The sequence below is a fragment of the Mirounga leonina genome, unplaced genomic scaffold (assembly GCF_011800145.1).
Source record: "Mirounga leonina isolate KUSES-001 unplaced genomic scaffold, KU_Mleo_1.0 Mir_172, whole genome shotgun sequence".
Taxonomy (NCBI): Eukaryota; Metazoa; Chordata; class Mammalia; order Carnivora; family Phocidae; genus Mirounga; species Mirounga leonina.
In genome coordinates, this window is record NW_023270442.1 from 10321929 (window position 1) to 10335023 (window position 13095).

General features: G+C 40.0%; 1 protein-coding gene across 8 annotated transcripts in view; it reads right to left on the reverse strand.

The window, feature by feature from the left end:
• Positions 1-13095, reverse strand: part of GRIK1 (glutamate ionotropic receptor kainate type subunit 1) — a 383844-nt gene that overhangs the window by 92513 nt on the left and 278236 nt on the right. For all 8 annotated transcript variants that reach the window (XM_035017581.1, XM_035017577.1, XM_035017576.1 and 5 more), the window contains one exon: positions 5227-5370. In XM_035017581.1, the coding sequence (XP_034873472.1) occupies positions 5227-5370 (144 nt within the window). The remainder of the gene's footprint in view (positions 1-5226; positions 5371-13095) is intronic.

Here is a 13095-nt window from a genome sequence, read left to right on the forward strand (position 1 = left end):
AGGAAGGAAGGAAGGAAGGAAGGAAGGAAGGAAGGAAGGAAGGAAGGAAGGAAGGAAGGAAGGGAGAAAGAGGAGAAACCAACCACAAATCACATTCCTTCACATCTCTAGTCTTCCAGCAGACTGGAGCTCAAAGGGAAGAGAAATTTGATGTTAAATCAAGTTGGACTTCTGATTAATATTAGAATAGAACTTTAATTACTAAGTTGAGGTTCCACTTAAAGGAACTCTAGGACTGTCATTACCTTAAGTAAACACAAAAATCATGTAAAATATGCCAATTTTCACTGAATAATTTTAAGTGGACAGTGGGAACAAAACTAAATTGTTTTTATTGTCCCACTAGTTGTGTTTGTTTGGCATCCTAGTTAACGTTGTCGTTTATTGACATTGGGTTTATGTAGCAATAATAGATTTAATAGATAAAACAAGATTCTTTCTATTTGGGAATTTTCTGATGTGAGGGTGGCAGCAGGACAACCAAGTGAATTCATAGCTGTAAGAATTTAGACCTAAGGAAGAAGTCAAGAAATACTCGTATGTTTCTCTTGAGCAATTTTTTCCCCCTTTAGCTCTTTATGAATGATGATCACTTCAAAACCAAGATATTTATAATCCCTCAATAATCTTTGTGGGTTTATCTGCTTTGATCAAACCTACAGAAGGCTACCAAGATAAACTATCAGAAATACCATATTTTTGTGCCTCAAGAACAGTGACTACCAATCAATTATCAATCAAGTTTGAATTTCTCAACTCAGCAGGCAATTTTCACCACTTGTCTCTCCATATTTACTTTAACTCATTTCTCGCCACTTCCACATGGGACCACTATTTCTGACCCCAACAGAACTCTTTATGCTTCATTTATACTTTTGCCGTTCACCATACTGGAACACTCTTTCAACCAAATTCTATTTTCAACACCCAATTCAGACACTCTTAACATGGGTTTCAGGCACACCAGGGTGTTTATAAGGCCCCTGAGATTGCAGATGAATTTGTATGCCTTTCGTGGGAACAATTAAGACAGTTTTAACATAGGGTCTGTAACCCAGAAAATAGTTAAGAACCACTGACATAATCTAAAGTATACGATTCACTTCACTGTACTCACTGTTCACTGCCCTTCCCAGAACCTGTGATTACAGAGCCTCTTCTCCATGCCTCACTGTGCTCGCTCTTGCTGCAGCTGCTCCCACTGATTGCCCCACAACCAGCTGGAAGTTACTCTGGGTCCAGAGTAACTCTGACCACAGACAGGAAGTACTTTTGCTTCCTAAGCCCCCACATTCAGCTATTATTTCTCAGACTAACCTGAGATGTGGTTTGCCGGGGTTTTCTGATAACTCTACCTGGTTGCTGGTTACCTAATGTTTTGGGTCCCTCCTGAACAATCATGCATATGCTCCATGATAGAAAGTTCCCTCATTCCCTGGCATCACTGCAGTTGGCCTTCTGTGCCATGTCTATCTCCACAGAACTCCTGACTTTCCACTGTTAGGTCCTGTCCTCGTTTTTACAACTACTGCACTTCATCTTGGGCTCCAGTAACAATAATGTCGATGCCAATAAGAACAATAGCAAGCATGCAGTGCTTACCTACACTAGGCAATATATTTAATGTTTCATATGCACTGCCTCATTTCTTCCTGACAACTGCCTTACCTGATAGACATTTTTTAGCAGGACATTCCATTTATGGTAGCTGCCCTTAACTGAGCAACCACCACATACCACACATCTTGCTAGGCTATACATAGATGTGATCCCCATGAACATATGGAATGGGTTTTTTTATCTAAAATTTTTAGAAGAGGAATCTGAGAGCAAAGATCCTCAATGACTAAGTTCACTTAGATAGCAAATTGCAATTAAATCTCGGGGTCTGTGCTCCCAGTGCCAGAGTTAAATAGGCTGGCCTATTCCTCAGATCCCTGCCTCCCTGTCCCACCAGAACCTATGGTCCTGGTAGGCAAGTCTCGCTGATCCTGGTTTTTGCCTCATCGGATTGTTTCTGGATGTGATATTCACGTACTGAGTGTGTCCTAAAGTACTTGCTTATAGGTTGCATGTGTTCTTCAGTTCCTTTGCTTGTTCATTCATTAATTTATTAGTTTATTCACTTGTTTGGCATCTACTTATTGGGTGTTCATTCTATGCAAAGTCTTACTCAAAAACTAGGGAAACAAGACTGGAAAAGCACAGCTTGGAAATAGACATGTAAGTAAATATGGCGCTCTAACAACAACTATAATGGAGGTAAGGAGCCCAAATTTATGAGTCAAGGTAAGCACACAGAAGCTAGCACTTGAGTTGAGACATAAAGGCCTTTCAGTCAGAAACAAGAGAATCTGGTAGGAGCCTAATGGCAAATTCAGGGAGCCCCGGTAGGTTCAGTAAATGCTGGGGGTTGGGGCAGGAGATGAGAGGGATGGCACAGATAAGGAACCAGATCACTGGGGAGCCTGCAGATCCTGCTGATGAGTGTAGGTTTTATCCCAGACATAGGATAGCTTCAAAGGAATCCTGCCATTACTCCCTTATGTAGAATTTATATTAGTAGATAGTAGAAGCTACATCTTCCAGTTTGGGAGAAGATAGTTTCCTGTCTTGCCAAGTTAATGTTACTTGTGTAATGGAGCCCCAGTACTCCTTGCTGGGTAGGAATTTAGAATCTCCTAATACACTTGTTTAGCCTGAAACACTGAAGGATGGTTAGCTTGAAAGACTTGTCTGAAAGGCTTACTGATTCTAAATGATGTGCGAAGTTATCAGGGATTAGTGCACACACAACCATCTCCGAGCTCAGAAAGTTTACCTCCTGCGACGAATTTGATCTTCACCCCATCAATCCAATCTGCTGACTTGCTCCTTTACATGATTTCTGATTAGAGTTTGGAAATCCTTTAGAAAGTGAGAGTTACTAAAAGAAAGGACCCGGGGAAGTTTTAGGACCATGCGCCTTATTTCATGTTTCTTAATAAAACCTGATGCCTGCCAAGTTTTGTTGAATTATGTACTCCTTGAAAGAAACATCTACATTCTCTGACTTTTGCATGTTTTGGCCTGTCTCAGAATTCACTCTGTGCAATCTTTCAACAGACTGGGACACTACTCCTGGTCATCCCCATCCCATCTCTGCAGGTACCTATAGCCTGCCAAGAGTGACATAGAGCATCGTAACTCGGGATAAAAAAAGAGATGATCGATAAAAGTTTTTAATCCATGACCCGCCTCTCCTTTCAACCCCTAACTGTGGAGCCTGAGAATGGGGAATTTGCTCTTTGGAGTAAAAGATTGTAAAATACTTTCTTGCTTTCGATGTGGTCCCTCATCTTGGAGTTCATTCTTCCTTTAAACATCCTTCGATGTGGCTTGGTAATTTTACTTTCTTATGCAGCCTAAGTACAAGCAAAAAGGTGCTTGGGGTGCTCCAAGTGTTTGATCCTAAGCTTTCATGTGGCCTCCTGCCTCTCCTTGCACTGGCAGGAGATGAAAGGAAACCAGCTGTTTTCTTGTTAAAGATCAAGGTGATCAGGATGGCGACTCAGGACCTAGCCATGATCGCTGCAGGGAGAGCAGAGGCTGGGCAATGTTTTTCCATTAGGCACAGTATGTCAGATTTGTGTAGCCATCAGAAAGTGTTATTTCATTTCCTGCCTATTTGTGATTTCTTTGTTGCTGTTGTTGCCGGGTTTAAATTCCTGGCATCACACTCAGTAAACTGAATGAGGCTATTATTAGTATCCCAATTGTAAGAGAAGAGCTAATATCTCAGATTCTTACTATGTTTCTGTGTTGTTCTTCACACCCTTATTTTTATCCTCACAATAATACTATGACATAGAAGGTGTTATTTCCATTTTACAGAAGAGAAAATCGAGACACGAGAGTTTAAGTAACTTGTGTAGATTATATTGCTCATAAATGTTAGTGGAGCTGGGATTTAAACCCAAGCAACCATGCCAGGACTACAGTGAGATCAGAGAGGTTCCCAAGGGCACAAAATTTAAGGAAGTACTCCCTCACAGTCTCCTATAAGCTCAAACCTGAGAGTGAGTGCCTCCTTAAATCAGGTACCCAGGGTAGTCTTTGTTGCTTGCCATACCCTAGATCCAGCTTGCTCTGGAGCCTGAGTAGTGTTAAACCTCATGCATACTGCTTCTCTGGTTCTCACCCTTATGGATCAGAGGCAGCGGTCAATGGGGAAGCAGATTAAACAAACCATGAGAGGATCTGTAGGTGCTAAAGAGACCAGCAGAGATGGAGCCCAAAGTAGGATTTCTCCTTGCTCTTGGCTGGGCATTCTTCTCTTGCACTATGTCCCTCCCATTCTTCTCTTTTAATGGCTTTGTCTCAACTCAGCCTTCTCCAATACAGAGGGCAATGAAGGTATTCTTCATTTGAGAGGTAAATTTCTGCCTCCTATAGAGAAAACATTAGAGCAACAACACAGAGTACGGTGTGTACTCAGTTAAGCCTTGTTTCATTTTGTCAAGTCCAGACACACCCTGAGATGTATGTTGATGTCAAAGATAATCCAAGGATATATATCTATGAGGAATCTCAGGGTCTTAGAACAGGATTTGATGAAGAGAAGTCAAATACATCAGAGAAAAGGAAATTGTAGGGGATAGTCCAGGATCCCAGGGTAATCATGAAAAACTCACCTTCACCAAATACCCTGTACTCTTGAAAATCTTTTAGTACACTTGGTAAGTTTTGAATAGACTGGACTTTCCTGGTTTGCTGACAAATGGCAAAATAATTATTATATCATTAGGACAAAGAGGTCCTTCTATTCAGTCCTATACAACCTGATATTTAAAAAAATCACTGGAATTATGGACTGATAATGTGAGAACTATCCCTGGTACCCTGCAGTGATGGGCCAACCCACTCTTTGTCTCAATGGGGCATGGAATAAGCACCTATGAACTTATGAGCATATGTGGAGGAGAGCCAGCAGCAACTGAGACCATAGTTGAGATGAAGGGAGGTGAATGTTATGATCTGGTAGCTTTTTTGAACTTCTCATCATCACACTAGAAAGTTCCTGGTCAACAGTCTTTTATCAGTGAAATCCCAGCAGATTGGATGATGATAGTTTCTCCTCTTGTATAGATATCGTGCCAACAGAGCCATGTGGGAAGACCACACTAAATGAACAAGTCAAATCACTATGGCTAGGAAAGAACTGGGCCACGAATGAGTAGCACTTGCCTCTTTGATTAGGTTCATAAATCTGGGTCCAAGGCGCCATGGCTTGTGTCGATGACACTGTAAGGAGCTGACAGTCAGCTGGGAAGCCCGATGGGAGGCAATGGCCACCATGTACACTGCATCATACATCAGAGCTGCTTCAGTCTGTGGAAGAAAACACACACCACATCTTCAATTCCACCTTTGTTTCCCTTCCGTTACCTGCATAATCATTCTACCTGCTTCCTTATCTCCTATTTGTCTGATCGCAACAACTGTTTATTCTCCAGCTGAACAGTTTTCACTCTCTGATAGCTATTTTTCTCTAAAATAATACCTCATACTCCACAGTAAATTGGAGTGATAGCTCTGCTTTGTTTTGAGTTCTTAAAAAAAAAAACAACAAGGGCGCCTGGGTGGCTCAGTTGGTTAAGCAACTGCCTTCGGCTCAGGTCATGATCCTGGAGTCCCGGGATCGAGTCCCGCATCGGGCTCCCTGCTCAGCAGGGAGTCTGCTTCTCCCTCTGACCCTCCTCCCTCTCATGCTCTCTGTCTCTCATTCTCTCTCTCGCAAATAAATAAAAATCTTAAAAAAAAAAAAAAATTAAAAAAACAAAAAAACAAAACAAAACAAAACAAAACAAAAAAACACCTCAAAAAAGACTTGGTTCAGGGAACAAACATTTTTGGAGCACTTGCTATGTTAAGCATGGTGTTAAGATCAACCACATTGAGTTAGAAGCTACTAAACCTCAACATTTCAATATCAGATTTTGTTTCTCAGGACTTATACCTATTTATACATTTATTTACTTGTTTCTCTTTGGTGGAAAGAAACAGATGCTAACAAAGCTAATAGGTAATTTCCAAATAGGGATACTTTGTTGGTCACTTCCACTTACCGGCGTCAAGAAGGTTTGAGTTGTGGAATCAAATCCAACAGCACGTTGTGGAAGACCTTTTGACCACAGACCTGTGTAACTTGCGTGGAATATGCCTACTTTTGTCAGCATTTGCTTTTTGATAGAGAGTGTAAGTAGTCCTTGCTTTTGGGCATTGAGCATCTCATTCTTCCCCTCCTCATGAAATTTCTCTCATTTGCAAAATTTCACACAAAACTGCTAGCATTTTATGAAAAGTATTGCTCTATGGTTTTCTTCAAGGATAACATTGTGTAATACCTTCACATTTTAGTTGAGGATTTTCACTGGAACTTCATTTGAAATTCTCAACAATCTCCCCAAATCAACAGAACAGATAGATAAAACTACTTAGGTAGAAAAACTGACCCCCCGACAGGATATTGACTTGTGTGGGGTCCTACATATAACCGGTAATTGGTAGAGTTAAATCAAAGATCATTATGTTTGTTTGTTTGTTTTTTCCCCCAGAAATCTGTTGATTCACTCAACATTTACTATGCACTTATTGAGAGCATGTCTTAATGGAAGTGGAAAGAGAGGGTAAGGGTTACTACGTCTCACACTTTAGCCATCTGTGAGTCCAGAGTTTATCCCCACTTTAAATCTATATCCTGTGCAATCTCTATCTTTGCATTTTCCATATGCATTTATAGTGACAGCAGTTTCTCAATAAGAACATGAGTTTTGTGAATGCAGAAATGTTCCACTTCATTCTTTAGTTGATAACACAGTTACTGGCACATAAACGATATTTAAAGTTGTTTAATAAATGTTTGCTGAAGGAACTAATGTTATTTCATGCCTCAAAATAAAATACATTTCTTTGAGAACTGTATAATCCCATGGTTTTAAGATGTGCTTCTAAGATAAATTGTTTCACTTATGTGATTGACCTATAGAAGTTAGGTTGGTAGTGGTGGTGGTGGTGATTGTTAAAGCTTAAAAAAATGTTTTAATCATTTCCACTCAAATCTGGTATACAATCAGTTTCATAGATGAGAAAACTGAGGCTCAGGAAAATTAGGTGATTAGGCCAAGGCCACTCTGCTAATCAGCTGCCTGGCCAGGGTTTGAACCCATGACTATCTGATTCTAGCACCCATGTGCTTCACTACTCTGCTATGCTAATTTGGTGTAATTGAAGGAGAGTAATCCATTGGCAGAATGAGACTTTTTGAAACTCAATCAATAATAATAGTGACTTTTATCAAGTTCTTATTATACGTCGGGTACTTCTCTAAATACTTTGCAAACACTGTATCTTCACCATAACCTTTACTCCTTTATGGGTAAAGATATGACCAGGTTAAATGGCGTCCCCAAACTAGTGGTGGGAAGATCAAGATTCAAACCCAGGAATTTGGTGCTAGGATTTATGTTCTCAACCATGAAGCTGAGCTGCCTCTGAAGCAAATATTTGTCTGATGACTTAATAATTACAGTAATAGCTCAATTATGGTGACTGTTCATGGACAACTTACTACACACCAGACATTATAAGCATTCTACACATGTCATCACCTTAAATTATTGAAAGGATGCCTTTAAATAGGTATTGTCCCCATTTTGCCAACAGGAAAATAGAGACTTGGAGAAGGAACTTTAGGAAATAACTTTGATAACTTGCCTAACTTACTAGGCAAGTGAGAATTTCAAAGCAGGATGTAAACTTAGATTTTGAAACTCATGCCCTTAATTGCTATCCTATTGGGACCTGGACCATTTTAGCAGAGGAATATACTTTTTTACCAAATTTGTATGTTTATTCACTAATTCACTAATTGAAAGATTTGATAGAGAAGCGTGAGGAGTGAAGTTTTGATCGAGCTTTTCCATAAGCTGGGCTTAGGAAGGATTTTGACTTTCTTTGTTAAGGCTGCCTCCACACTGGGTTGGGTAATAACATGACTCAAAACAATGGGCCTGATCAGTCCTTTTCAAATTCAAAGAAGAAAACCATTTATTCTAAAACCATGCTTCCCTTTGACATGCAATGTTTTCTTAGATGGAGGAGACATGTCTCTACTTATTTTATAGCACTAATAAACCACCCCTGAATTTCCTTCCCTTCTTAGTTCTGTGCTGGAGGCTAGCTTACTGAGCAGCAACTCTCGAGTCATTTTAGGTAAATATAAAAGAAATTGGCCTGTGTTTCAGATTTTATTTTTCTGAAGGTGTTTATGTTCACATTTTATTTATATCAAAAGCCTGGATGAAACCACATTACTCAGTGCCCCTAAGAAAATCTCTTTACCACAACATGGATCATGAAACAAGCATATGAAAAGCAGTCTCACACCATGTTTTGGTTATCAAAACAGTGGGCAATAAAGGGTTAACTCAGCAGGACTGGGGTGCTTACACTCTATGTATTCCAAAGAAAGGACTGGCTTTTGACTAGCTTCTGGGAGATAATGTCCGAAACCTTGGACTGTCCTGCCTGATCACAGTGTTTTTGTATTCTTTGGGGTAATGGGCGATGCTAGACAGTTTAACAATGTGATTTATGGTGAATGCCTATTTTTGTTCATCTGGGGCCCTGGGCCATGCTGTATCAGTTTGCCCTCTGGAAAGGCTAGAGACTGAGTAAGGTCAGCGATGGGATGTTCTATGCCTATGTGACTGACTGACACCAAGTCTTGGGTGAGCTTCCCTGGTTGGCAACACTTCATACATGTGGTCCCACATCATTGCTGTAGAGATTGAAGTACTGTCAATGCAAATTTCCTGGGAGAGGACCACTAATAGTTCCCACATAGTTTCTCCTGGACTTTGCCCTTTGCAACCTTTTCCTTTGCTGATTTTCATCTACATCCTTTTGCTGTAATAAACTGTCAACTAGGAGTTTAACAGCTCTTCTGATTTGTGAGTCCTTCTACCAAATCATCAAACCTGAATGTGGTCTTGGGGATCCCAACGCAATCCAGTGAGATGTGGCCCCTTAGGAATGAGGACTAACAGCAGGATATGGCTTTATAGACTCCTTATATTTTGCTGTCTTCCTGGTATGTAACATTGTTGGAAAAAACTGGAGGAGATTGGAGTTCTGAAGGAAGAACTTAGTCTTTGTGGAGCAAATGGGCAAAAAGTATAGATTTCCCATCTTCTCTGGAAATTCAGAAATATTCACTAACCTGATATGGATGGACAAGGCAGTTCTCTAAAAGAGAAGCTTTCCCAAATAACACCCTTCCCCGTCATTTCCTAAATTTACTCTCTCACTGATTCCTCTATTAAAATCCTAATATCTCACCACAGCATAGTGCTAGCAGGAATTTGTCTCTTAGTATGAATTAGCTAGTTTCCTTTGTGGGGGTGGATGCTGCTGGGGAGCCAAAGTGGTGGGAGAGGCAGTGAACATCCTGAGCATCCAGAATGCTGGCAAGAGCAACCCACAAGTAAACTGGGGTTTGAAAATGGTCTGGGGAAGGTAGCAAAGATATAATCAAGTACTCACAATCTAGAAATTCAGTAATTAGGGCAGCAACTCTAGAAAATCCAGTGAAACGTGGCACAAAGGTTGGCATATTATAATTTCAATATGCATTTTTCAGCTTTTGAGAGACACAGTGAGAAATTGGGAAAAGAGGACCATATGTGGAGTTGGAAAGCACACCTGGGTGATTCCCCTGGTCACACAAGGTCACACAGGTCCCCGGCAAGGAGCTATCTTGGGCTACATGCACAAGCCAAGAAATACGTCTCTTGTAAACAAGTAAGGATTCTGCCTCTGCATTTTAGAATGTCTTTTGTTCCTTTATTCACTACAAACTGGTGTAGAAGCAGGTACCATCCAGGAAAATTCAATTCTATGTCCTGTAGGTTTTGTATATATTATCTAATTTAATCTGTAAAGTAACACTGTAAAGGATTATTACACAGATTTACAGATAAGCAAGCGGCTCAGAGAAGCTACATAACCTAGTCAAGTCATTTATCTATTCAGGGGACATAGCCAGGACTTAGTCTAGGCTTTCCTCATCTGCAAGATCTTGCTTTTTCCACAGAATTCCACAGCCTGTTGTCTTTCATCACGGGATCAGCAGTGGACACTCAGGTGGACACTCAAAGGTGCCTCCCTCTTGGATCATGATTATAGGAAATGCTCACATGTAACATAAGGCTACTGACTGAACTTGATGCTGTGAAGGCATTTGAAGAACCGGGAAGGCCAATGACAGATCAAAGTTGTGTTGTTTCTATGATTCCCGTGCACTATTTGAATCACACACAATTTTTGCTCACAATCAGAGAGGAATCCACCTAAAAATGGGCCACTCCATTATCCCAGTCTATCCAAAAGCCAGTAGATTGAATCAGGCCAAGTGCTAAGAGAAATTTAAATGTAGTGAAAAGAAATGAAGTAGATTTTGTAAAATTACTCCAAGCTTCTATTGAGTTAACACTTCAGTTGATAAAACACTTTCTTTTTTTAATCTCAGGATATTTTAAATAACGAGTTTCACTCTTTTTGAACTCTATTGACTCAGTACCAGGTTTCTTAATTAACACAATTTTGACCCTATTTTTAAAGTCAATATTTTTTTTCATTAATTAGATCTATGCATCTTAAGTCTGGAGTCAAAATTTTTCAGCTTGGACATGATTTTCAGATTTGGATATGTTTTGACATATATAATATTACTTGAAGATATTATTAGTGTGTGATGTTCTAAGAAATTTTTAATAGTTAAAAATATGAAAGAGGAAATTAGATAAGTAGGTGGAAGTAAAAACACATGGGTATTTTTAAACATATTTTTAAAAATTTCTAAATTATATATTCATACAAGCATCTGTATATGTATGTAGCACATATAACTATAAAAGGCAACAGGAAAATTCGCCTTGGAGTGTAGTGGTATATAATGCATATGATTTCAGAGAACACAACTCTATTCTAGTAATGGCATTACTTAAATATAAATAGCTGTTAGTCTACTTCAGGATAATCTTTATCTTCACTACGCATGCCTATTTTTTATTTATAGGAACTCTCTTTGGACTTTTACAGACTTATTTCAGGGCTATATGAATGTTTTTCATGTAACATCTTGGTCTTAGCAGAAGCTCAATTCCTATTTATTTAGCATTAGTTCCCTTATTAGATACATATTTATTGAAAGCCTGCTTTGTGCCGGGGCTTTTCTAGTGCTGGGGATAAAACAGATCACAAAAAGACAAAGCCTCTGTCCTCATGGAGTTTATGTTCTTGTAGGGGAAGGCACGAAGCAAACAAATCGAAATATAGCATATGAGGTCATAGGGCTACAGGGTGAAGGAAGACAGGCCATGGGAGAGAGAATAACAGGCCTCTCTGCTGAAATGCATTTAAACAAATGGGAACAGGGGAGGGTTTTGGGCAGTGAGAACCACAAATGCTACAGACACAAGAAAGAGTGAGCCATGAGATCTGAGGAATACAGACCCCGTGGAACTGAAACCACGGGGCTTTTCATCAGGAAGGTAGGGAAGAAAATGGTTTGAGTACAGAGGCAACCTGAGAACAAAGATTTGTTAGATCTGGGCCCTGGCTTGGGGACACGGCATGTGCTCTCTTGACTCAGAGATTAGTCCACTGGATACTTTTAAACCTACCCTTTAAACTCGCTATAACTCAGTTTCCACATCCCCAAATTGGCCGCCTTTACTAGAAGCCAAAAGGAAACCGTGAACTGCAAAATGGCCTCTTCGAGTAAATAAAGGTCAATATTACTTCATGGGATCAATTTCAAACTATATATTTTTTCTTTTTATTGTGTCTTTATGAGATGATGGATGCTAACTCAACTTATTGCAATTATCATTTCATAATATATGTAAGTCAATCTGTTATGCTGTGTACGTACCTTAAACTTATACAATGAAGTACATCAATTCTATCTCAGTAAAACTGGGGGAAGACCAATCTGCATGGGATCCGACTTCGAGTGGGTGCTGTATTCTACCATTTTTTTTGACTAGTATAGATATGACCTGATATATCTACTCTCCCCACATTTAGTGCCCTGGTGAGCCCTTCTCTTCTGCTCTGATAAATCTCCATTTCCTTTTTTATAGTTTATAATAACAACAACAAGAGCAACAACAAAGACTAGAAATCCTTTTCTTAGGTGAGATGACAGTAGTAAACTTTAGGCAAAACGGGACCTCTTCCATCCATCGGGACTTGGCTCCACCATGCTTTCTGCCCATGGGACTGCCATTTGTCCAGGCCACTGGCAGCAGTCCTGGGGGAGTAGCAGAACCCCATGCCTGGCCTGAGTTGGTGTGACTTGCGTGGCTCTATCCTTGTTCAATGATTTTCCTCATCTCAGTCAATATGTACAAACTGTCCTGTCAGCTAAGTATAATTGAATGTAATAGATGCTTTTTTTGGTAAATTAAGCCATTCTTGTGATGAATATTTAATGTTTGGCATGAGTCCACATGCTGTGTTAACAGATCCAAACTGTAACTTTTTTAGTGGTATATACCAAGGACAGGTAACAATTATTGGAGATCTCAGCCTGTGGTAGAAATCTCACTGGGAGGCAAGGTAGGTGGACAGAGGGTTTGAGCCATATTTGAACTCACTGAAATTACAAATCCAAGAGGAAGAAGAGAGAAACAGGTGTATTAGCATACCTCTCTGTCTCTGACTCTTTTTTTTCTCTCTCTCTAGCTTGCCCCCTTCCTTTTTAGAAGGTCTAGTATTTCCCTAGATATTCTTTACTTGCTCCTATTCAAAGCAATGTTTCAAATCACCCAAGGCTCATTTGTATCAAGATGCTTTCCATCATTATCTCTCAGAATACTTTGTATTCTTTAAGAGTTATTTCAGGTTTGAAAAATAGTCAGGGAGGGGCGCCTGGGTGGCACAGTCGTTAAGCGTCTGCCTTCAGCTCAGCTCATGATCCCAGGGTCCTGGGATCGAGCCCCGCATCAGGCTCCATGCTCCTCGGGAAGCCTGCTTCTCCCTCTCCTG